Source organism: Pseudopipra pipra, chromosome 9 (genome assembly GCF_036250125.1).
Source record: "Pseudopipra pipra isolate bDixPip1 chromosome 9, bDixPip1.hap1, whole genome shotgun sequence".
Taxonomy (NCBI): domain Eukaryota; kingdom Metazoa; phylum Chordata; class Aves; order Passeriformes; family Pipridae; genus Pseudopipra; species Pseudopipra pipra.
In genome coordinates, this window is record NC_087557.1 from 8829996 (window position 1) to 8856948 (window position 26953).

The 26953-nt window shown below is 43.4% G+C and overlaps 1 protein-coding gene across 3 annotated transcripts in view; it reads left to right on the forward strand.

The window, feature by feature from the left end:
* CRB1 (crumbs cell polarity complex component 1) overlaps positions 1-26953 on the forward strand; it is a 115446-nt gene that overhangs the window by 21391 nt on the left and 67102 nt on the right. For all 3 annotated transcript variants that reach the window (XM_064664450.1, XM_064664449.1, XM_064664448.1), the window contains exons 2-5: positions 4433-4996; positions 18119-18314; positions 21354-21493; positions 22876-23058. In XM_064664450.1, coding sequence (XP_064520520.1) covers positions 4433-4996; positions 18119-18314; positions 21354-21493; positions 22876-23058 — 1083 coding nt within the window. The remainder of the gene's footprint in view (positions 1-4432; positions 4997-18118; positions 18315-21353; positions 21494-22875; positions 23059-26953) is intronic.

Consider the following 26953-nt stretch of genomic DNA (forward strand, 5'->3'; position numbering starts at 1 on the left):
CTGTTCCAAAATGCTTTTGCCATTTCAAAACCCCTGCCCCATTTATGTTAACTTTCCCACTAATTTAATTTTTCCCTTCTATCCTCATTTTCATGAATTTCTAACATCATAAAAGTTGTTTTGTATTACTGCAGTGGTTTCTGATCATTCAGAAGTCTTTGCTGGTCAAAATCATGCATTTTTAGTGCTGATTAGCCATATAAGCTCAATTATTCGTACACTAATAAGATCACATCAGTGTATTTAAATAATCTTCTCCAAGAGGGAAAAAAATGCTGTCTTCTTATTGGCATTTGTTATACTTAGTCGTTTGTGCCAGCTCTTGTAAAAGCTGCAGGTATTGCCCTGTTTCTGGTAGTACGGGTGATGTGCCAGTAGATGGCAAGCTTTACTGCAAAGAATTTCACTGCCAACCATCTCATCTGCATCACAAGGATTTAACCATGGGGCAAAATGCTTGGCACTAAATCCTCTCATAATTAGATTAATGTACCAATGTTTATAAAGAGACTGATAATTACCTCAAGTGTCAGTCAGTGTAAATTCAAAGTGATCAGCATTTTGTTTCCATTATTCTAATGTTACATACAAGTTTTAAGACTGTCAGAACAAGTCACTGCTGAAGTGACCTTAATTGCTTAAGAACAAAAACAACTCCTCTACATATCCGAGGTGGAGCATGAGGCCTTTCCTGGTTATCCTGCTGCAACCTTGCCAAAAATCAAGCTCCCCAAAACACTGAAATATTTCTGACCCTTTGGAGCTCTTTCTGCAAATGGAGTAGAGAATATTCTTTAGGCCTCCACTTAAACTAGGCCAGACTTTGCATCATCACAATGCATCACAGAGCATGTGAAAGCTTCCACCTTCTACACTCTTCTTCCTCTCTCATTTCCACACAGCCCTCAGTAGCTCAATAGGTTCCCAAATCCATTTTTCCATGACTCCAGAGCAGCAGGGAAACTAGGGCAGGAAGGGAGGTAGTGTAAATAGCTTACCTGAAAGAGGGGGAAACTGGGGTTTTAACTAGCAGTCCAGGATCCAGTGATTATCTGAAGCACTCACATCATTTAGTAATACAATTTTAAAAAAAAAAAATGTCATGGAAATGTCCTGGTGAACTCCATACCGTGATAACTATGGTATGATAACTGCATACCTTTTGATGATCACATTTTCGAGATGCAATTTTGCTGCTGAGACAGAACAGCACCCCTAACAAAAACTCCTAGTCCCAGCCTTTAAACCACAAATAAGCTAAAACTCAACAGTGGTTACATCTTTGCTAAGACCTTCATAACTCCTGTGGTGTTCCTCAAAAATTATACAAATAATAAAAACCATGCACAGTGCTTTAAAATGAAGACAGAGCTCCAATATTATCATTGCTTCACTGTAAACTTGTAGTACAAATCAGATAAAAGTATCCTCTAGGGATACTTTATTGAATTGTCTGTTGGCAATTTCTGCATAAGAAATTTGTTTTATAAAAGCCAAAGGAGTTGAAATTAAGATACCGGTTTAAAAAAAAAACAAACAGGAAAGGTTTTCTGTTTCATGTTTTTTCCCATAGTGATATCACCTCGGAGACAAATTGGTTGCCTTCACTACAAACAGACAGTGCTTTTAGGGCTGTCTGCCCTCTTCTCTCATTTTCCATCCACTACTACTGCCTCACAGAGCTATGAAGCCTTTTAACCAGTGCTCACAGCTAGTATGTTGCTATCAAAACTGCAAACTGGCAAATGCTTCATGCTCTCTCACACACAGTCTTTATAACAAACTGAGCTGTTGCATGCAAATTATCTCTGGAAAAGCAGTAATAATTAACTAAATTGCTTCTCATGTCACAGTGGTCCTATGTAAGAAGCACTCAAATGATTGACCTCACCTCTTGTAGCTTACACAGTACAGTACTAGACAACATTATAACTTAATCATAGTTAATTTCTTCAAATTTGCAATGTTTCCTCAAACATATATTTTAATGAATTTTAAGTAGCTACACAGAGTGAAAGGAAAGCTCTCTAAAGTTGTGTAATCCCAAGGAAAATGTGAGGTGCAGAAGTTCCTAAGGACCACAGTTTTGCTCCTTTTAACTGTAATTAATAGATTACAGCAAGCTCTGTATTATTCAGGCTAAAGAAAAAAAATTAAATGCATGAGTAATATACAAAATTATGCAAACCAGGACACCAGAACATGCATGAGGGTGTGCTGAGGAGGAGAAGAGACCATGTTACTGCTGATTGTGGTGCAAGTCAGTACGTCATAACCAATGTCTTGAATTTTACATTCAGTCAAACCTGGAGGAAATACAACTGACACCTCATTAGGATGGAATATCTGCTCCCAGTGTAAAACTGATTGTTAACAGGCTTGGGAACGGCCATTTTAAGAGCAGGCTAAATCAGAAGTACTATTTTTGTCCTCTTTTCCTTTGAAGAACGTTAGGTAATGCTCCAGTTCTCCTCCTGCAAGTCAATGTTAACTTCCTTTCTTAATCAGCTCTATCATAGCCTGCATTAAATAAAGACAATCTTTACCAAGCAAAGACCATAATTTTTCTAGAAATTTCTCCTCTGCATCTCTGATGTATATGTGCGCTTGACAACAGCTCAAAACGTTTCAAACAAAAATATTTCTCACATTTTACTTATAGATGCAACACCCCAAAAGAAACAATCAAGAAACTATTCCTATGCAATCCTTAAGACCACTGCTTGTTTTAAATCCTGGTGTCATTGTTACTATCAATGTTACTACATAATCTTTATTCTGCTTGTTCAAACAAGTACCAGTTAGTAATTTGACTTGGTAAATGTACCTATTCATGAATATCAAGTTCATTCAGACTGCTGCTTTTAATTCTCAGAGGCACTGTTGCTCCTGTGTACATCTAAAGTCAGAAAGTACAACAGTGATGCACAGATAACTTTTCCAACCTCTCCATTTATTATCTTGGTGTCTTATCTACATAAGCAGTCTTTCCTCAGCTAGTAAAGCCTTCTGACACTTTCCTTCTCCACTCCCACCTCCTAGAAAAAAACAGATTAAATTATATTTATATATATATATATAATATTAAAATACACATTATAAAAACACACCCTCCCCAGTCAGTTTGTATTCTCTGACAGTCCTCAGTGTTTGTTATTTTGCTATCCTCAGGTGACCAACGCACGTCTATCACTTTTCCGGCGAGGGATCTGTCCCAGGCCTTTATTAGCACTGGTCTAACTCCAGTTATTGATAAGCATCTCTACTCACCACTTCTCTTTCAGTGGCCCATCTCCATCTCTTCTGTGTCCACTCTCCTGACTCTCAGTTCAAGAACTGAGAAGAATTGAAAGACTGATGATCAGTGGGTCTGAATTTCTCTAAGAAGTTCAGCTCATCCACAACACCCTGTTTGCATAAATATACACTGCTTTGCCATTTGTTTTCAAGTAACTGCTGTAGAATACACATACCCTTCATATATCCAAACAAGACTCTGGAATAAAAGTATAAACTGAACAAAGAAGGATGTTTACAGGACTATCACATAGATTGTTTAATGCAATTTTCATTCTCCAGCTCACTAGTCTTTCCCTTCTGAATTGCTATCTTCTCTCGGAAAGGAACGTTCAGCTTTATTTCATGGAGTCTTGGCTTCAGTGTATGTCAGTGGTGGGTTCTGAACAATGCTGGTAACAGCTCACCCCTCCTTGACTGGGAAGTGAGAAGTAGCTTTTGCTATTGTCAGCCTTTACAGCAGCAATGCTAAAATCCAAGTGGCCTTTAATTACTGCCAGGAGCTCAATTCCCAGAGGGTAAGGAACATGTTTACACCATGTTCACTGAGTCCTTCCAGCCTCAGAGGCTGGAAGACTCTCAGAGGGCTTGCATCTCAGGTGTTTGGGAGATTCTTTGTGGTGGAAATGCTGCACAGCTGTCAAATTACTATTTCGAATCAGGAAATCAGAATCAAAGTACATGATGGTTTGAACTGCTTACTTGAGCTGTAACTGCAGCTGAGTAATTTAGCTTTGTGAAATCTAATACAAAAAAACTTCAACCACAAAAGTATTCAGTGGTATGGAACTGAAAAAAGGGGTTCAACTCCTTTCTCTAGTAAAAAAAAAAAAGTCTTAAGTATAAATGCATTCCATATTGTTGGATATTGGTTGACAACTACCAATATTGTTGCAACTATACTCATAGTGCTAAGAAATCCTGATACTCCAGGCCATGGCTGTTGGTAGAGGCGAGAACAGGAAATTACAACCTACTCAATTTTCATAATTGTTTTCATTTTACATTTATTAGTCCACTAATGCATCCCAACAGCCAACAATTGGAGCCGCTGGTTTTGAAGCACAGTTATGTTAAGAACTACACTTCTTTCACTCTTGGTTACTCCCAGTGCTTTTTTGCTTTTCCTTTCTAGAGTCACTTTGCACGAGGAATGATTCCAGGTGCCTGTCAAACTCTTGCCAAAAGAACTCTACGTGCATTACTGGTCGTAAAGATGACCCTTGCCGTTGTGCAGAAGCATCAGTGGACAGCGTGGAGGAACTCTGTAACAAAACCTCCAGTCCTTGCTTCTCAAACCCCTGTCTCCAAAATGCGACCTGTTTAGGCTCTGCTGGAAACCTCAGCTTTACCTGCGAGTGCCCCTGTGAAACCCCTGACAGCGCATGTGACACAAATCCTTGTGAGCATGGAGGCACCTGCCAAAACAGCCTGACTGGGCCCACCTGCCTGTGTAGTGCAGGATACACAGGAACACTCTGCGAGATGGATTTGGATGAATGCATTTCCGAACCGTGCCACAACGGAGCAGTGTGCAGGGATGGGGTCGATGAATATTCCTGCTACTGTGTCCCAGGCTACCAAGGCAAGCACTGTGACCTGGAAGTGAATGAGTGTGTCTCAGATCCGTGCCTGAATGGGGCAATGTGTCTTAACCAGATAGGACACTATGACTGCATCTGTCTGCTTGGGTTCACGGGTAAGCACTATTAAAACAACTTTACCTTTCATTGTATAGAACCATTATAATTCGTGTTCCAAGTTTAACTCCCTCAACCATACATTTATTTAGCCATATCTCCATTACCACCTTGCCTTCAGCCTCAGCACCAATGGCTGTTGGTACCTTATGGATTACTATATCGCTGTGAACTACTGATATCAGAAAAGGCAGGATTAAAGAAATCTCATTATTTACCAACATCTACACACCAGTTTTGTGAACATCAAGCTATGTCACAGGGCTAGACAAACTTTCCTTTTAAAAGAAACATTCTCAAAATGCAGGTCTTCAGAATGCTATATGTAGTTTTTGTCTGGGGATCAAAAGCTATATTTGACAGAGTTAAAAATTATATCTAATAAGAAAAACTGTACTCTTAAACCTAGATGTTTCACATTTACTTCCTCTCCTCTGCCCTTCTCAGAAGCAAAGGACTCATTTGCAACTAGAATATTATGTGAGTTACATAGAAAAGAAGATGTTATGTTCCCAAACTGCCCATTTTTTTGATAATCCTATTTTATGTAGCTCCGTTTTTAAGGTACTGGTGTGATTTTTCTTCCCTACTTCCTCTACTGGAAAGCATATAATTCTTGTCACAAGACAGCTCCCTTCAGATTTCAAAGCTGTATTCAGGGGTAGGACTGTGAGAGGTAGCACACTGAATCATTAAAAGGAGAAAAGGGGAGGCATTTTAGTGATAGATTGCCAGTCAGGTAAGCAAAGAAAAAAAAAAAGTCATACAGCAAAAAGAGGACGAAAAAACATCTATGGCTTCAAGTGATTCAAATGAATAAGAAATAAGAGATGTGGTTTACAGCTCCATCCCCAAATCCCTGTGCAGGAGGGGAAGTCAGAGGTAAAAAGCAGCTTTCCTGTGTCTGACACAGCACTCGTTGGAAGCCAGCCCTCAGTTAATATCCCTTATGAGCATGGAGAATGTTATTTGAAGGAAGCTTGTTACCTTCCTGCCACCCCGCTGCTGCCAGCGGGTGTCGGAGCCCGGGCCAGCTGAGGAGAAAACTACACAACTGGGGGAAAGCCGAAGAGCATAAGGAAGGAAAAACCTATTAACAACCAGCATGGTTACTCTGCAATGATCAGACTCAGCCCAGACCTCCTGTTGTATTCAGGAAACTGTATTTGTTTAACTGGCGCTGTTAGTGGGGTCCAGGCCTGGATCCATAGTCCAGAAACTCGGTTTGAAAGAGGCAGAATATACACCTTAGAGACAAAGAAAGAGAAAACATAATGAAATAATAAAACCCAAACAAAAAGAAATGAAAATTTAGGTCAACACAAACTGCTGGAGGAAAGTTACTCTGCTGGAGTCGCTCCACTTTCATCATGAAATTCTGCTGTTTCCCTGGCTAATGCTCTCCACTCTCACCAAAAATCAAACAATGTCACCAAAGACTCCACACACTGCACAAGCAGAGTTAAGAAATGAGTAGAGAACCAAGGAAGGAGAAGAGGTCTAAAAGGCACAGCAGAAGAGGCTGCAGTTTTTTGACATACAGCTTCAACAACATTTCCAGTAGCAAAGAGATTAATCATGGTAATTCTATATAGGAGTAACAGACCATTCCTCCAGCAGTAAAATATCCACTTTAAAAGGTACTTAACAAAATGGTTTATCAGAAGCATTCTTTTTTGTTGTTTTTTTGCACCTTGCTGTGAATTGTGCTAAATGCACAAGCCAGAGGGATTACTGGATGAAAGCCCCAACGCGTCCCCACTGGTAATAAAACCCCTCATTTACTCTGTCAGGGGATCTTGCCAACCATTATTATCCTGGCCTGACACCATGAATTACTGTGGGAAGCCATCCAGCCTCATCTCATTTCCCTAAGATGTAAAAAAGGTTATATCTCTTGATTTGCAGGTAGAGAACATACAGTTATTCTATAGCATCAATGTTAGCCAAATCCATGAGTTACTGGCTGCAATTGCTACTAGTTTCATGGCCTGCGACTGCTATTTTGTGTGATTGGTATGCTGCAGCACTTCTTAAAATAGCTGAGAAATGTCACACATAATTCTTACACAAATGGAAGAGGTTAGAACGCACCAAGAGCCAAAGATTGGAAGATTTAGCATGAAATCTGCAGTTTCTATGATAATGTTCTGCATGTGTGAAATTATTTACAAGACATGTGCCACGCAGCTGTTAAATAATGAAGCTCAATTGGTTTGTTGAAGTTTTGCTGGCTACCTTAATCAATTGCATTTTTCCCCCATTGCACTAATTGCACTTGCTTTTAATTCACCCCAACAGAGCACGGTATAAGAGCCTATTATTACCCACAGCTAGGTGCATTAATTACCTTCCTGAAGCCAATCCTCCATTGCCAGTGAACATTTCAGTGGGAACTAACAGGAGTGCATGGCTGCTTCACAACCTAGTCTCAGCCTAAGATAGCAGCAGGAGAAAGTATTTCAGTGGCAGACAAAAATAGGTGCAATGAGCTAGATTTGTTCTTTTAGCAATACTTTTTACTATGATACTTCTGGGATGAAGTCTGTAGAATATGAAGAAATTATTCCTGATAGATCTCTTAAGTTCTCATTCAGTATTCTCATCAATAATGTATATGCCATGCAAATATTAAGAATAGATGCATCATAAATAAGTCTTAGGTATTTAAAGGCAAGCAGGGGCACAGCAGCCTCTACCATGGGATGAAGTACCTCAAGTACAGGTCTCACTTCCCAACAAGCTGATGTCCATATTGTTGTGGGTATCAATAGCAAACAACGTGGTCTGTCCAGCAGCAATTGCCAGCAAAGTGAAAAGGCTGTTTCCTTCCTCAGCTTTTCAGTTTCAAACCAGCACTCCCCACCTTGTGTCCCAGCCAGCCTGAGCAGAGGATTCAGCCCAGGTTATCAGCTCTACCGAGGTTCTCAAGGGTCAGGCTGTGGCATGAGAGGAGTCCAGTGGTATTTGCCACATGTCCAAGGCTTTCAAACTAAAGATTAACAGTGGGCACATGTGGGGAGCATGTCTGGATGCACAGGGGATGTGCCAGGCCGAGGGGCCCGAGGTGACATGCGCAGTCACATACAACTCTATTGGCTGAAGAAGTCACATGGTACACAGGGATTTAAGAGTGGGAAATTTGAATAAAAGTTCTCTTTGACCATACCACCGACGAAGAGCGTCTTCATTCCTTGTTATACAAGGACCCATGCTACAAATGGCGCCCGAACAGGGACAATTTTAGCTTATATTAAGTGAGATAAATATCCTGGATCAGGAGATTAGCCGGTGACTCCGGGATCGTCTCGATTTTTCGGAGACGGGAGTCTTTACCGCAAAAAACCTTGACGTCAATAATCCGTGGTCTTAGTGGCATCTAAGAGACGGACAGTTTAGTTTAGCGAGCTCAAAAATAGTAAGATAGTGCACAGAAGAAGAGAAGAAAGAAGTTGAAGAAGAAACCGAGAGGTCAAAACAGCCACCGAGAGAGCGAAGAAGGTCAAAGCAACATCAAAGACGGTGAGTCTGTCTGGAACGCATTCCGCACGTCTAAGACTGATCCCTGGGCGAGACGTGGCTGCAGCTCGGAGCCCCGAGCTGCGGAGCACCTTAAGATCGTCAGGGAAAGGCCTGTTTGATCCCTAAGTGTCGGTCATTTTTGATAAAGCGACCCTTCGCTACCGACTGTGTGGACCACGTGCAAAAAGCGGCTTGCCGCTGCCGCGTCCTAGCAACCCCAGCCACCGCTGACCCCCGCGGAGCCCCCGTTCCAGTTTTCTGTCCAGCAGAAACTGGCCGCGGCTCCCCGCCTGCTCGTTGCTGCTGACTGACCCTGCGGCGTGCTTAAAAAGCACTGCCAGCAAAAGCCCTTGCGCCGTGTTCAGACCGCGCGGGTTTTACGGAGGCGCCGAGCCGCGCCTTCCGATACAGCGCGCTCCGACCCCCGCGCCGCCCAGCGAACCGCGGGAGCCCCCGGAGCCGCCGCTGCCACCGCTGCGAACGCCGCGCTCACCGGAGACGGAGCCGGGACCACGCCGAGCCGTCGCCACGTGACTGAGAGGCCGCCGCCAGCGCCGCCGCTTCGTTCGCCGCTTGCAGCCCGCGCACGCCGATCGCCGCAACCCCAGGTCACCGCCTCTACAGCCAGCCCCCGCGTCCGTCGCTACAGCTGCCCGTGCCGCCGCCGCCGCTTGCCGTCTGCCGCCTGCACCGGGACATCAGCCGCCGCCGACGGGACGCCACAGCCCAGCCGACAGTGAGCCAACACAAATCAACAAACCGACAGACCCTCTTCAGCAGCGCACCCCAGCAGCGCCGAGGCTCAAAGGTAACATGGGAAACTTTTTCCCTACCGAACTATCACGAGACACAGAAGCACTGGTTGCTCTGCTGAATCCTTACTATGTTCAGGTTACAAGGGCTGAACTCTCAGAGTTGGTGCGGCTCATTAAAGCAGCCGTACCAGAACTGCCTCTAGTTGAAGCCCTCAACATTCACATATGGGACAAAATAGGCAACCTTATCAAACTCAGGGCTCAGGGAGGAGATTCCCAGGCAAACAATGCTTATCCAGCCTGGCAAGCTATAATGACTGCATTAAGCAGATCCCATAAAAGAACGACGAACTCATACACCCCCACTCACGCTGCAACCAGCAGCCCCACTTTTACGCGCCGCAATTCAAACACACAAACCGCGGCGGGGGGAGGGGGTGGAGCCGTTCACAATTCAACTCTGGGGAAGGGAACAGGAAACTCAAGAGACACGGACCGGCGGGAGGGAGCGGGACCTCAAATGCGAAGTTCCAGTCCGTGGGACAGCAGCAGGGGGTCCCGTGACGGGGGTGGGGGGGCTAGCCCAGCTTACTTGCCAACCCATCCCGCGTATGAACGCCGAGTACGCGCCCAGGGGCGGGCACCACCATCTCGCCCGCCACGCGATACGGACGCTGACCCATCCTTCCCCGCCCCTGCGCCGTCCTCCCCAACCACCACCACCACCCACCCACAGGCAGCCGCTTTCGCCGGAGCTGCAGGGGGGGGGGAATGGGAAGAGTGGGGGGAGGAGGAGGGGGATTTCGGGATAGCTCCGCCGGCAAGGGATGAAGCGACATACCGAGAGGGCACAATTGATAGGTGGGCTTTATGTAGAGAAGAGGCATTGCGTACTGGGGACTTACAAGTTATACAAGCATGTCCAGTAATTATCGGCCCACGTCAAAGCCGCAGATTCCAACCATTACCACATGAACTAACCAAAGAATTGAGACAGTTAATAAGAGAAACGGGTGTTTCATCCCCTAACACGCTTGCATTTTTAGAATCACTAAGTTCCACATACATCTTCATGCCTCATGACTGGAGAACCCTGTTACAAATAAGCCTTTCTAACACACAGTACAATGTATGGCTGAACGATTTTAGAGAAATCTGTTCTGCCTATGCTAATGACCCACAAGCAGGGGTATCAGCACACCAACTCACAGGGGATGGTAACTATCGTTCCATAGACGCACAAACCGGCTACAATAGAGAGGTATACGAAGTCATTGCAAAGCATGCCCTGCGGGCAATAAGGAAATTACCCTCATCAGACAGAGACGCAAACTTGTCATTTACAAAAATAGTACAGGGCCCAACAGAATCTTATACAAAATTCTTAGATCGGCTGCAATCTGCTCTGGATAGGCAGATTGAAAATGAGGAAGCCAGAGAAATCCTTAGCAGAAGACTGGCTTTTGAAAATGCTAATGTGGACTGTAAAAGAGTTCTGCAAACCCTTCCTAAGAGGGAAACTTGCAGTATCTCAGAATTAGTTCGTGCCTGCCAAGAAGTAGGTTCTTTAACACATCAATCAGATTTGCTAGCAGTAGCACTGAGTACTCAGTTAAGGGCACAGCAGGGGGCCAGACCCAGAGAAGGTTGCTTCATTTGTGGAGCCCCCGACCATTTCCAAAGGGACTGCCCTCAGAGACCCCTAGCATTGGTACCTCGAAAGCAATCCAAAGCAAGGAGGATGCCAAAAAACTGGAGGCGAGGGGCGCTGTCGCACGCCCCGGTACAGCAATCACATGCGACACAAGGGAACAGGCTGGCGATTTGCGCCCCCCCAGCTCAGCCAGCGCTCTGTGCCCCTACACCCCAGCCAGCAATCTGCGCCCCTCCACCGCAGCCAGCGCTGGGCTGGACTTATCCAACAGGGACAGAGTCCTCATAACTTCCACTGAAGTAGTGCTAATCCCGACTGGGTGTTGGGGTCCCCTTAATCCAGGGGTACATGCACTACTGATTGGAAGGTCCTCCACCACCAGAATGGGTTTGTTTGTGCTGCCAGGTGTAATAGATTCAGATTCTCATAGTGAGATTCTAATAATGGCATGGACCCCTTCACCCCCCTGCTTCATCCCGAAAGGACAGAAGCTTGCTCAGTTAATCCCCTTCTACAGTGCGTCGCCTGCAGGGGAGGGGGGGAGGGAGCGGGGTTCAGGGGCCTTTGGCAGCACGGGACAACCACAAGTTTACTGGGCAACAGCCATCACAGCCACACAACCGCTCATGACGTGCCAGGTTAATGGGCACCGATTTACAGGCCTTTTGGACTCGGGAGCCGATGTGTCCATCATAAAGGACTCCGAATGGCCACTTGACTGGCCTACTGTTTGCCCAGCTGCAACCATTCAAGGGGTGGGAGGTACACAAAGACCCAGACAGAGTGCTCAAATACTCACTGTCTTGGGACCGGAGGGACAATTAGCAAAGGTAGCTCCATTCATAGCTCCAATCCCTTGCTCTCTGTGGGGACGTGATATACTTTCACAGTTTGGCACAGTCATGCAAATACCTCCTGCAAGCAGCCAGGTTTTTCAATAGGGGCCATTGGTCAGCCGTCCCAAGCACCGATTAAGCTGGTCTGGAAAAGTGACCAGCCTGTCTGGGTAGACCAGTGGCCCATGAAAAAAGAAAGGCTTGAACATTTAAAAATGCTTGTAGAGGAACAATTAGAAGCAGGACACATTGTGCCAACAAATAGTCCCTGGAACACTCCTGTATTTTGCATTCCCAAAAAATCTGGCAAATGGAGGATGCTTCAGGATCTCAGAGCAGTAAATGCAGTCATTGAACCTATGGGAACATTGCAACCAGGATTACCCTCACCTGCGATGCTCCCAGCAAACTGGCCTCTGACAATAATTGATTTAAAGGATTGCTTTTTTACCATATTCCTGCACCCCGAGGATGCCCCAAGGTTTGCATTTTCCATTCCAGCATTAAACAACTCACAGCCTATGCAAAGGTATCACTGGGTTGTTCTCCCTCAAGGGATGAAGAACAGTCCAACCATATGCCAAACAGTAGTTGCAAATGCTATTCAACCCATTAGAAAGCGTTTCCCCTCTGCAATAATATATCAGTTCATGAATGATATTCTAATAAGCATGGCCACAGAAAATGAACTGCAAATTGTTGTTACTGCCTTGACTGATGCTGTCCAAGAAGCAAGCTTGCAGGTTGCAGCAGAGAAAATCCAGCGATCGCAGCCCTGGACCTATCTTGGATAGAGAATCACGCAGCAACAGATTTCCCCACAGCCACTGCAACTCGAGGTAAAAGACACTTTAACCCTAAATGAGTTGCAAAAACTCCTGGGAGCTATTAATTGGTTAAGGCCTATTCTAGGCTTAACCACAGAAGAGCTACACCCTCTATTTGTGTTACTAAAGGGGGACTCTGATCTAACGTCTAACAGGTCTCTGACAGCAGAGGCAAAACAGGCGTTGGACATTTGTGCCAAAGCAATAGAATCTAGGCAGAGCAGAAGGAGAAATCCTGAACTGCAAATCTGCCTGGCCTTAGTTCCCAGCAGGTACCAGCCATTTGCAGTCTTGTTTCAGTGGGACCAGACTGAAAAGGACCCACTGCTGGTTCTAGAATGGCTATTTCTGCCCCACACCCCACCTAAAACTGTATGGACAATTAATGAAATGTTTGCTAAGCTTGTTATTAAAGGCAGAGCTCGGCTACAGGAACTAGATGGAAGGGATCCAGCGGTCATCTACATTCCAGCCACGAAGGACAATTTTGCTTGGATGCTGGCTGAGGACACCGAGTTCCAAGCTGCCTTAGCAGGTTTTGATGGTAACATTTCAGTTAATCTCCCTAAGCACAAACTTTGGGCAGAAATCGGTAATTTACCTTTAAGAACCACGACTAAATGCAGGAGTGAGCCAATAAAAGGTCTCACAGTTTTTACAGATGCATCTGGACGATCACAAAAGGCTGCAGTGACTTGAGTGAATCCTGATACAGGACAATGGGAACAAAAAGTACAGATCATGAACCAATGCTCTGTACAGGTTCTGGAACTGGCTGCTATTCGTATTGCCTTGGAAAAGTTTTCTGAACAACCTGTTAATATTGTCACTGATTCTTGTTATGCTGCAGGGTTAGTTTCACGTCTGGAATGTTCATTTCTTCGGGATGTTTCTAACCCTCATTTGTTGTTTGAAATGCGTTCTATTTGGTTCCTTGTCAATCACAGAAAGTTTGATTTCTATATAATGCACATCAGGTCTCACACTGACATGCCAGGGCCAATAGCTGAGAGAAACCGGGAAGCTGACAAAGCAGCAATGTTCAACACAGTACCTAGGACCCTTGAGCAAGCAAAATTGTCCCATTCATTTTTTCACCAGAATGCACGCTCTCTAAAGAGACAATTCAAAATTACTATCAATCAGGCCCGAGATATCATATTGTCTTGTCCAGACTGTCAAAAAATCACCCCTATGCCATCTCAGGAAGGTGTTAACCCCAGAGGGTTAGTATCCAATGAAATATGGCAATCAGATGTTACACACATCCCAGAATTTGGCCCCTTGAAATATGTACATGTAACTGTAGACACACATTCACAGTACATCACTGCTACAGCACACACAGGTGAGAAAGCCAAGGATGTAATAAGACACTGGCTAAGCTGTTTTGCTACCCTTGGCACTCCAAAACAAATTAAAAGTGATAATGGACCAGCATATGTCTCTGAAAAGGTAAGGAACTTCCTATCAGAATGGGGAATTTCACATATTACAAGAATTCCTCACTCACCTACGGGACAAGCAATTGTAGAAAGAGCACACCGCACACTGAAAGAGATGCTAATAAAACAAAGAGGGGGGGAGAAGCTATGTAGTCCGCAAGAACGTTTGTGGAAAGCCACATATGTTATCAATTTTTTAAATTGTGACAGTGCTGAAAGAAGCAGATATGAGAAGCAGCACAAATCTCAGGCGTTTGCCTCTCCCAGGCCACTAGTCATGGTAAAAGATTTGATTTCGGGACAGTGGACAGGACCTTTAGATCTTATGACTTGGGGGAGAGGTTACGCTTGTGTGGCAACAGGAAAAGAACTGAAGTGGATTCCCTCCAGGTGTGTAAAGCCCTATTTGAATACACAATCACAGCTGCAGGAACCAGATAACTCAGGAGTTTAAAAACAATTATGTTATGTTTCAGTTTATGTTAATGACCAATGTGGTGACAAGCAAACTGCAAATACTGGTGTGTGTATGTTTGTGTGTGAATGATGACGGCCGTCGTGTGTGAGCTGAGTGAATGAATAAGAGAATTGTGTGACTGGAAAACATAAAAACACAGAATATCTCACAAAACCACATTACCTACACCACAAGGTCACTTTGAAAGAATTGAGTTTTGATATGCTTACCCTGTTTCTTGAATAAAGTTGAAATCCCCAGTTATTAAAAAACCCTCAGATTAATAAAAGTTATAGTTTACACACAGTTGGGCTAAAGGCCCCAAGTTAATAAAATAGTTATCCAAGTTGCACTACCCTATAGGAATATAAGGTTTTAAAAGGTTTATGTTAGAGTTAAGAAGCTAAGCGAAGCAATGCGCTGGGTCGCTGCGAAGCTTGGTAGTTTACAATGTTCTGGTTATTTGCACTGTTTTTTACACTGTTTTTTGTGACTTCTTTAAATATTTGAGAGAGGGGATGTGTGGGGAGCATGTCTGGATGCACAGGGGATGTGCCAGGCCGAGGGGCCCGAGGTGACATGCGCAGTCACATACAACTCTATTGGCTGAAGAAGTCACATGGTACACAGGGATTTAAGAGTGGGAAATTTGAATAAAAGTTCTCTTTGACCATACCACCGACGAAGAGCGTCTTCATTCCTTGTTATACAAGGACCCATGCTACAGGCACACACATCCAGGGTATGCTTGTTGCAGCTCATAACGTCACAGGACAAAAATCTTTCACTGGATTTAGCCTTGCTCTTCTCCAATTTTGTCTGCGTAGTGCAGTGTAAAACCTGTAACAATTTACACCTGTGCATGCACACAGGTGTGGGTCCTTAGCACAGACCTGCATGCAAGCAAGAACAAGCCTTGCTCCCAGAAACTAATTTCTTTCCCCTGTCCAATTTTTGATGTAACTCTCTTCCTGTCCCTTCAAAAATAGTTATGTGACACTCTTCATCCAGTTGATGCCATGCAAGATAACTTTATACAGACTGAGGAATTTGAGGACAGCCCTCTGCATGCTGTGCACGAGCACAATACTACAGTTCAGGAGACCAGAAAGGGTGACCTGCTTATCAATTTCCAGCCATAATAAGAATGTGCAGATCCTCCTGGAACTACACTGAGCCTGCAAATCCCTCGTATCTTTGACCGGAAGGTGTTTTTACACTGTATCTATAGGCATCAAAGTTTGAAAACGTTGGCTGTGTGTCCTTCATCCCCACCTGCTTTTACTTTTTATTGACTGGGGCTGTACAAAGAAACACACAGTAGGACTCATTGGAAAAGCAAGCAGTGTAAGAAATAATCTTAGTTCTTCAAAGAAACCGAAAAAGTTATGAATATGACTCCTAAGAACCTTCACAGTTTTTCAATTCAAACTGCTTGTGTGGTTCAGTACCTGCTGAGAGGCTCTGCCTGCCCTAGGATGGGGTGCCTTAGCTCATGATGGTGCAGCCCTGTGCAATAGCTGTGGCAGGGCTCGCTGGCTCACTCCTTCCTCTCTGGCATATGATATTTGGCATACAGCATATTTATGACAGAACGTTAGACTGAGGTGAAAATGCAGATCTAATCTTTTCATCTCTCTTCTACACATATAAGAAAGCCTGACAGCCAATTCAGCAGAGGCTGGGAAGGAATCCCCCCCATTTGCATGGCACATCGCATTGGCTGGGTGCATTATACAGAGAGAAGTTTTCTTCTGAGGCAACATTGCCGAAGGCAGGTTACTGGGCTTGATAGATTAAAGACGTGAACCAAAACAGCAACGCTATGTTCTCATGTTAATTGTCAGGCTGTTCTCAGGCCTGTAGTTTTAAATTTGGCTGAGCTGAGGATCAGTCGAACAGTGCTTGTTTTGTCACATGATTTTTAGTGTTCGCAGTAAGCTGTTAACAAGCTCTGGCAGATTTACGGTCACTAGACACACTTCTGCAAACACATTGTTTATAATTACAGTGAATTCACAGGGCAATGACCACAGAGGGACTGCTTACTATATCTGGATGTAATGTACATTACCATAAAGCCGTAAGAGAGCGTTCCTGTGCTGTGGTCTCGCGGCAGGCTCCCACTGAAAGTAGTGGTTGGACGATCAGTGAACCTTAAACTGGGGGCACAGGACTGGCAACTTCCCTCCTTCCAGTGTTCTCTATGTGGTCTCAAGGAACTGAAAGAATATATTCTCTAAAATTACAGCAGTGATATTTCTTAACTACTGAAAAGATGAGCTTGCACATGTTTAAATACAATGAAAAATACTTGTTAGTCAACATCAGAAAATTTTGCTTTGGCATTTTAAGGTATTTCCAGGTACATATCCATTGTAGAGATTTTTTTTTTCCCTTTAAACAAATATTCTGCATTCAAAACCATCAAAATAAATTAGTAATGAAGTAACAGTGCTCAATATTATCAATCTCAGTGTTATAAGAAAGATGCCCTGAGTAACAACGTACAAATTTTACACCAGCAGAGAGCTGGCAAAAACAGCATAAAGAAAGAATTAGAGGTGAGCTCCTAAATAAATTGCTAGGGTAATACCCATCATCAAATGTCTGTTCCCATCTTTTGAAAGTCTACCCCATCATCTTGTACTGAAAACTTCACCCTTACCACAAAAAAACCCAAAAAATAAAAAAAGGAACCCATTCTCAGGGCTGCAGTTTTTCTTTCAAGTAGGAAATTCCCCTGCAAACTATTTTTACAATTTACAATACTATGCTACTTTGTAAGCCGAATAAGCAAGTCCACTTCAAAGCAATTTCTTCATTATAATTTGCCACCTGGCATCTGTTTTGTGGCTGATATTGTAGCTGCTAAAACAAATTGACTTAGCAGGTATTTACAAATATTACTCTATCGCTCAAAACACTAAACAAGTGCATAAGCATACAAACCCCTGAAATAGTCAAAGCAGGAGCTGCAAGGCAGTGATCATGTAATTTTCCTATTGTCTCCTGGACTGTGCTAGCGGTAAGAAAAGGGAGTATATATTTAACCTGTCAAATATAAAAAATAGAGATAAACTCATATGAGAACTTAGTTACATCAATTACCTCTGAAGAGCAACTCCAAGATTCTGACCTGTTGCAAACATTGCACCATAGACCCATTTATTTACACATTGCTAAATCTTAAAAAAAAGATAAAGCAATAAACCACAGCTAAACAAGCCACTTCCCAATGAATTCAATTAACTGTGCAGCTTTAAATGGACTCTTATGAGATCAATAAATTACTAGTCACTTCTATATTGTGTAAACAGCAACAACACTGGTTTGAATAAACTGAAAATTAACTCGTCCTGTTTCTGTGTTCAAGCTACCATAAAAAGTGGGTTTTCAACTGATTTTTGTGATAACAGCTGGCTTGATCTTTTGTATATTCTCCTTAGCCTTGAAAAAAACAGTCTTTCAAAGCACACTGAAATTACCTATTTCGAAAATAGGTAATTGCTTAAAAAACAGAAAGAAAAAAATTCTGTGACTACTGTACTTCAAGCAGTCCTTGCTGAGATCTCCAAAACTCTCTCCCAGCTCTGGGGTTTGCTTATTTTCTTTGCTTTTGAAGGTACAAACTGTGAGCTGGAAATAGATGAGTGCTCGTCACAGCCATGCCTGAACGGCGCGACCTGCCACGATTCCCTGGGGAGCTTCTCCTGCTCCTGCCCACCGGGGTTCCTGGGAGAGCTCTGCGAAACCAACATCGACGAGTGCGCCAGCCGGCCCTGCCTCCACGGGGGACAGTGCACGGATGGTGCCGATGGGTATGTCTGCAACCCCTGGGTAACACCAACGTGAGGTGCTGGCAGCTCCTGCGCTTGTGGGTGGGAATGCTGAGGGAGCCTCCACTGCCAGGGCGCTGGTTCCGCTTCAAATTGCGGATTTCGCTCCTTGATCCTGCGCTAATTTCACTTTAAATTTGAAAAGGATTAAAGAATGCGAGTCTGCTGCCAGAGCCAATAGGGCAACAAAATATTTATGGCAAAGCCTGACCAAAAAGTACATTTTTCATATTCGTACTTTAAAAATTCACAACATACTGTTTGTCTGCCCCTGAGGATTGTCATTTAGGGATGAATTCTGTTTCTAATGCTTATCAGACTTTAGTTTTCAAGAAAGATGTGAGATTGTATAAAACTGAATTTGCCGACAGCAGCTGCCCACATACAACAGACAGAAGCATTAGAAAAGAGAGGCAGAGAAAAACTGTAATAATAGTAACCATAGTGATAGATATCATTAGGAAATATGTCAGGAACTTTACAGGCATATATAGGACAACAGCTATTGTTGAAAATAACCTGCAGTGTATGGGGAAAGAAATAAAAAAAAAAAAAGAAAGAGAGAATGCAAGGCAACAGAAAATAGAAAAAGGAGCTTTTCCACCCACTGTTACTAGCCCTTGCAGAGGTCCCACTGCAGCCCAGGCAGCCAGAGCTCTGGCATTCACTCACCAATACTGGCTTTGCTGACTCAGCATGACATGCCCACACTGAAAAAACGTATGTATATAAGCCCAGTCTCAAAGTTCCCAAGTGTATTCATGCAGGTGCTCCTCTCGCCAGAATAAGATTTGTCCTTTGTTGTGTATTTGCCAGTTTTTATAAAGCAGTTTTGAAGATTTTAGTGCCCCCCAAATCAGCCCAAAAGTCACACCGGCAGAAGGCATGCTTGCCTTGAATAAAGGGGGAATTCTGGGAATGAGCTTTTGTACAGTGTGGTGACACGGCACCAACCTTGCGGAGCTCCTTTTCAGCAGTGCTGAATGGCTCTGAGCAGGACAAAGCAATTTATTATTTCCCAGTGTAGCTAAAGCATGACAGCAGGGAGAGGGAGGTCACCTTGTAGCTGAGTAGCTCACAGCAGACCCACTGCGTAACCTGTAAGCCTTTTGAGGATACACACACGAGGTGAGCAACTGGGATGCTCGTTCGGGCCAGATCTGATCCTGTTCATTTTTCTCCTTTTAAAGCAGAGGTACGCATAAAATCAATTTTAATTGGCTTGGAATACCACAGGGTATCTGGAGAATGATTGGAGCTCTTGCCATGTTTGTTCTGTGATGAAAAGGGATGGGCAACAAAGCAGTTCAAAACAGACGAGTGTTCAGCAATTTCCTTCCTTTTTTGTGTTTTTGGGGTAAATGATGAATTTTAGTCTTTAAATAGTAGTTTTCCTTTTCTGAGTAATCTGTTGTACAGTGGAGGCTTTTGTGTCTGCCACCAGCTCTCACAGAAATGTGAAAGGCAATAGATTTAGCATGAAAAGATGTAAATACAAACAACAAACCAAATTCTCTCCCAAATTTCAGACTGATCTTCCAGTTTCATGAATGCAACAAAGTAGAACCCATCTCTTAAAAAAACACTTTCTTGTAAGTGCACATTTCTTATTTAAACTCTACTGCACATTACAAAGTGAGTTGTGGATTTATACTTCATTGCTCCATGATTCTGAACCAAAGTGAAAATGTAGCATGAGCACAGGCAGAAAAAAACCTTTCACCACAAATCTGAGCAGCACCAAACTGAAGGTACATGGAAGAAGTGTGTGAAAAATACAGCAGAAGAGAGTGACTTCTGGTTTGAGAACATACCTCAGAATGAAAATTCTTTTTCTGATTCACATCTTCCTCATTACTTTTTATATCCTAAATTCAAATGCCACCTGGTCTAAGTAATCTCTGATTTTGATTTAAGAATAATCTGTACACTAGTAATAAACTGGCCTGCCAGAAGTTTCTGCTCATGTACACCCTTAAATAGTGTAGTAAAAAGTTTACACTTTTCGGTCCATTAGGTTGCAGGAGCCAGTTGATCTCTGATGTTACTTTATGTTCAACAATTTCACTTTCTCTCCAAGACTAAGACTTAGATATTTAGCAGAGAAATTCTCATTCAGCAAGATTCCCCATGATTTCAATTGTGTAATAATGGTGTATCATGTAAAAGAAAATATAAGAATAATTTTTTGTTTCTGATAGTTATTTTTAGACCAAGATCATGCACAGTTAACATGTACCTTGCAAAAGCCTGTCTTCTCATACGACATGCACGTGTTGATCATCTTTGATGATCATCACTTGATCATCAAAGAACAGAATGATACATTCTATAATACTCAGCTCACCTAAAAAACCTCCACAAACAAAAACCCCCAGACATTACTGATTACCTGCATGTTGTTAATTTCTATATATACTAGTTTGTTTACTTTTGTTGTAGTAACATTGCTATGAAAAGGGAACTCCTATTACTGTTATTATTGGAACTAAGCAAGCAATTGATATTTTTTTCTAACCTAACAATAAAAGGCTGTTTTTCATGAAAGAAAAAATATCACTTAGTTGAGGAACAGAAATTCCCTTTTTTTTCTGCCAATTCAATTTGTACCAGTCCAAGAGCAAGAGATACTAACACACTTACTACCTCCTCCCTTTTAATTTTGTGAATAATGTTAATGTTATAATTTCTAAAAGATACAAATTATTTTCCCCAAAAAAATTTTTTTAAAGGAAGAAAAAAAGAAAGATCCATATTTCTTAGAAGAAATGATCTGTCAAAACCCATTTGAATTCACAAGCAGTTCTTTGTCCCCAGACAAAATCACATACTTCGGGAAAAAGCTCATCATTGGTTCCCAATTTCTGTGGTTTCTCCTAAAACACCAGATGGTGGTCTCGAGCCTGGACTCAACCCTGTAAGCTGCTAGCAAAGGCTGCACAAGAAGCCTGTGGAGGTTTGGGAACAAAGCCCAGATGTCTTGACTTCCAGCTTGAGGGAACATTGCATTCTGTGTTGCAGGTACAGCTGCAACTGTACCGGTACTGGATTCATGGGGCTGCACTGCGAGACCCTCGTTCCCTTATGTTGGTCACAACCTTGCTACAACAACGCCACTTGTGAGGACAATGCTGACAATTACACGTGCCACTGTTGGCCAGGTAAGCTCCAAGTTCTCACAGCAGAACTGGGCAAAACCAAAAGCACTAGTATTGTGGAGTCAAGACAGGACATCAGTCAAAGCTGGGATCCACCGCTCGGTTACTTAATGCTTCAACCTGTGTGATACATACATGACAGCTGCAGCTGACCCTTTCTTTAGTCTTCATTCAGACAACCTTTAAACCACTCTAAAATCTCATTCGTGAATGCAAAACATTGTCTGTGTATGAACAAAAGTTGAACTAGATGTATTGGTATGCTGGGAAACTGATCTCCTTCATGGCACCAGTTCAAGCCCTTCTGTCTGGTAGTGAGGAGTGAGACCCACAAGGCTGTGTTCTCTACCAGAGGGCTTGTATATCCAGCTGTTTGCAAACTGGCCCCCACACTCACAGTGGGGATACAGACCCTGCTCTCTGGAGAGACTACAAAACTCTTTCAGCACATGGACTAACTACAAGAAGTCTCTGTAGGAGTTTAACACCCGTGACCTTACTGAGGATGCAGTAGCACAAACAGCACTGTGGGAAGTAAATGCCTCAGTGTTGCTGGACTACACGGTTCTTGGTGCAATAGAAAAGGAAAGATTAGGCGGAACCCTTGACATTTTCCAAAATTCGAGGAGCCTTGTAGCACTTCAAACTCCAGATGAAACACTTTACAAATACTAAATGATTTATACTTCCTGCCCTCCTCTGCCTTTCTACAACCTGAGACTGTGTGTACACCACAATGCAGCACCTTGTTACTCACACAGATCTTCACCGTATTGCCAAAAAAAGACCCAGATAAATTCTGCCTAGCACAGCTCAGCTCCCCAATGCAAAATAGCCAGAGCAAGGTCCTGCTGCCAAGCCCTGGCAGGGAGCTCGAGGGAACGTTCACACCTTCAAGGAACTGAGGAAAACTTTTAGCACATGACAAAGCCTGAAACCACGTTTCAGCTACTATTCACAGTGTAGATTTGGTGTATATTTTGGGGTCTGAAAGGGATGAATAGCACATAGAATCATAGAATGGTTTGGGTTGGAAGGGACCTTAAAGATCATCTAGCCTTCCACTACCTGAAGAGATCCTAACAAGAAAGATTAAGAGGGGCTATTTGTAAGAGTATGTAGTGACAAGGGGAAATGGCCTCAAACTGAAAGAGAATAGGTTTAGATTAGATATTAGGAAGAAATTCTTTACTGCGAGGGTGGTAAGGCACTGGCACAGGTTGCCCAGAGAAGCTGTGGATGCCCCGTCCCTGGAAGTGTTTAAGGCCAGGTTGGATGGAGCTCTGAGCAGCCCGGTCTAGCAGAAAGTGTCCCTGCTCACGGCAGGCGGGTCGGAACCTCACCGTGTCACGCCACTGACCGCCCTGTCGCGGTGCTCTCCGCAGGGTACGCGGGGTCCCGCTGCGAGGAGGACATCGCCGAGTGCCGCAGCAGCCCCTGCCTCTCCGGCGGACACTGCGTGGAGCGCTCCTGGGCCGGGCTCTACGGGCGCGTCCCGGGGCTACCGCCAGCCTTCCGCTACGACCGGGCCGAGGGCTACATCTGCCGCTGCCCGCCGGGCTTCTCCGGTAAGGTGCCCCCGGCCCGGTGCCGTCGGTGCGATGCGGGTCCCGCGGGGCGCAGGGTCCCTCTGCCGGCAGCGCGGGCCGTCGGGGCGTTCTGCCGCCCGAATCAAATATAACCTCCACGTGTGCGCGTAGCTCTGCTCTTAAGGGAAGAACAAACAATCAAACAAACAAACGAACAGTCGAATTTACAAGTGAGCATAATCCTGAAAGAGATGCGTTCAGACTTGCCTTTGCCCCAGCCTGCGCTGTTTAGCACAGCCACGAACCCGTTGGGTTTGGACTGTACACTTCTAGGCCTGCAGCATTTTATTGTCAACTCCATCCGCTTGTTTCTTCTGAAAGAAAAAAATAATTAACAGCTAGATTCATTTAACCAGCTGTCAATTTCTCATTCTATTCACCTCCTAAGCAGCTTATAAACTTTCCTGAGAATTGCATGACTGCTGTCTCCAACATAGCAAGTACTAAAGTACATGGAGACCAGAGCTTTCACTTTAAGTAACCTCTTTATTTTTCTTCAAAGTGGCATTGAGACTTGTTTGCTTTTGTTCCAGCCCTTCCCCTAAACTGTCCTTCCCTATCCTGTCACTAAGTGTTGCTGTTGTGCTTTTGTTCTGCCTAAGAGAGTATAACACGAGGCTTCTACTAAGGTTTCTGATATCTCCCAGGCTGTCCTAAGCACCCTTACCTCTTCACATGCCACTTCTTTCTCTTGGCCTCCTTCCAGCAATGTCCATCTCTCCAGTTTCGTTTCCTCCTGTCTTGTCCTAATTTAAAAACTTCTAAGCTCTGTGAGACAACCTGAAAGGTACTTCCTTGTTTAATCATCATCCTTTATCCTCTTCTTTCCTTATCAATTGCCTTCACCTGGGTTGTTTGTTTGCCTAATTTGGGTCATGATTCTACTGGTTTCATTCACATGGAGTTCTCTTACTCCCCAGGGAGTATAGGTAGGCTCTAATTGGTCTGGAGAAAAAGAGTGTAAGAATGTACTTAAATCTATTAATCTTGAATCACTTTTGTCAATCCATAAGCTCCTCAATCACAATGCAAGACTCTTCAAAATATGACTGAAAGTATTGGAGACCCTGAAATTTCTGCTGACTTCACATGCAAATTAAGTTACATTTTTAAAAACCTTAAGTAAGTCTAGTTAATCACATACCTGTTGGATGCTAGATATATAACTTTCATTAGAAAGAAAACCCAAAATAGTTATTCTTACCAAACAGTGTACCCAGACAGGTGAAGGCAGGAAGACCACAATCTTTAACAGGGCACTGTGGTAGCAGTAACAATGCATATCTCTCTCTGGCACTTCTCTTTCCCCCAGGTAACTTGGTTTGCCTCTGACCAGGAAAAGTTATTTCTCCAAATAGTAAATAAACCACAAGTTTTAATGAAAATTAAAGAAGATTTAAGATTAGAGTTGATAGCAGTACCATGAGTCAAGGTAGCAGGTCAGTCCCTGATCAGGACCACTCAGTATATTATCTAATGTAGATGAACTAACAGTCGCCTGGAAAATACGTCAAATCGTTTCATCTGGGAATTTCATTAGCACCAAAAATCCTACATTTCTGCAGCTGTAGGGCAGGAGTTTTTCCAGCCTTAACACCTGAGTAGTTGCACGTGCTTTAGATATAACCCCTCAGATTCCTATTGCAACAGGACAGAGACTTTATTTAATAAATCACATCCATTTTATTATGACTCTTTCCTCAGTAAAGCATTCACATAACATTATAATCATACTTCACTGATGGGGGTAATACGCAGAAATAATAATCTACATACCCTGCATTGTGAAGGCCTGATCTAAAAGCCATTGAAATCAATGGAAAGGTGTAATTAAACTGAGGATAATTGCCAATATGTAACAAGCACAAACCAGCATCTTTGAACTTACTGAATAAGACTGCAAACAAATTAGTGTAATTGAACTGAAAATTGAGAATATCTGCCTTTTGGACTATAGTTTTAGACCTAAGGGCAGGAGATAGTGGAGCCTAAACACACGCCTATGTCAGGATAATATATTTCCCCACCATGCTGGTAGAAAGGAATACATATTACCTGGCAGCATCTTGTTACAGATAGTGATTGTTCAGGTGACTTGAAAATAGTCCGTAGTCCTGCTGAAAGTCTTGAAATAAACAAATCTGCAAATAAAATTATTTACACAATTTCGTTCTTACAAAATAAAAAATAAAAATCCCAGTCTGGAAACTTCATCCCAGATAGAATTGAGGACATTAGTTATATGCCTTATCCAGATCTGAAATAGAAAATTTCTGCATGAGTTCTGCGAAGGGTTAAACTTCTGCAGCTCCCTTTTAAATCAAAGGGTTTGGGGATACTCAGATTTCAAGAGGTCGAAGTACTTTTGCAGTAGCAAGCCCTAGATTTTTTCATATTACCTTGGTCTGCTGGCCCCTAGCACAACAGTACTTTTAATAAATTGGGCTTTCATTTAAAGTCTTGTGATTTGTTACTGCTAGCTAAAGGCAATAGCTACCTTAGAACTGTGTCCTTTCATACTGTGGATATATTGTATTGCTCTAGCACTGCACATTTGTTAAAAAGACTGTTATTTGAGAGGTTAAACTTTTCACTTTGCTCATGAAAATATGTGAGAAAGGAGGAAGGCAGAGCTATGGATTTGGTAGTGACTCATTTCACCAGGTTGTAATAAACTTAACACCATGTCAAAATTAAAGAGCTTCTGAACTTGCAGGGTCTACCAAGTGACACAATCCAGTGTGGAACCGAGCCCAAGGCGCAGTGATTGTGCCAGGCAGGCAGGTCCTGCTCCCTGTGCCCGGTCCCCGGGTGGGTAGGACAGTGCTGCTGGCAGGGGTGAAGCTTATCCATTTTGCATCAGCAGAATAAGGGTAAGAGGAGCAGAGCCCACTGACCCGACTGTAGAAGGGTGCCTGCTGCCTGCAGACGAGTGCTGGCTCCTCAGTGCCTTACCACTGCTGGTGTCTTGTTATCTGCTGTGTGCCAGCTGTGCCACTAGCACTGCTGCTTGCTTTGGCATCATGAATTCCTAAATGGGTTCTGGCCTTTTCGTTTACTTGTCTTGTTTTCTGGTTTTCTCTTTTAAATTTCCTTGGCCCTTTTCCCAGTCTGTTGGACTAATGCAAGAGAAAATGATATGATCAGACTGGTGTCGTATGGGTATTGAATTCCTGGCATATGCATGGGGGAAAGAAACTGTCTTCCAGAGCCAGAAGATGAGGCAGATAAATGGCCAGTATGGGAGAGTACTCAGCACTCAACTAAGTAAAGAAAATCTCCACCCAGACACTGAACTGTGAGCATCACGGGACCAGTACCTAAAAACTGAACCATTTGGACTCTCATTCTGCACTGAAGCCAGGGTGACAGAAACATAGAAGCACACAGGCTTCCATTTCCCTGCATGTCTTTAGGTGCTGCTATGGGCAGACCACCCAGCAGACGGCAGGGCAGACTGTCTCAGCCAGCCATCCTCCTCTCCCCTGGCCTGTCACAGCATGGTACAGACATAAATATTATTTATGAGTAATGAGCAGGATAGTGGGCATATTACCACTAACTTGGGAAGCCTAAAATGCACACATATATTTTTATAATTATAAAAATAATTATATATTTTCTTTATTTTTAATCTCCTTCCTTACAATGATCACACAGCTGCTGTCCTTAGATATATAAAGCAACGTGACTTACAAAAATGAAGTCAAGGAGTTGAATAGCAAAGATCTCATCTCCAAACTCCAAATTTTATTTTTACCTTTATTTCCTTGTCTGTCCTTCAGCTGCTCACACCACAGTAGTCAATCATTCCTTCATTAACCAGGTTAATTCATTTTATTTCATGACCTGTCATCACAGTTTAAAAGGTTAT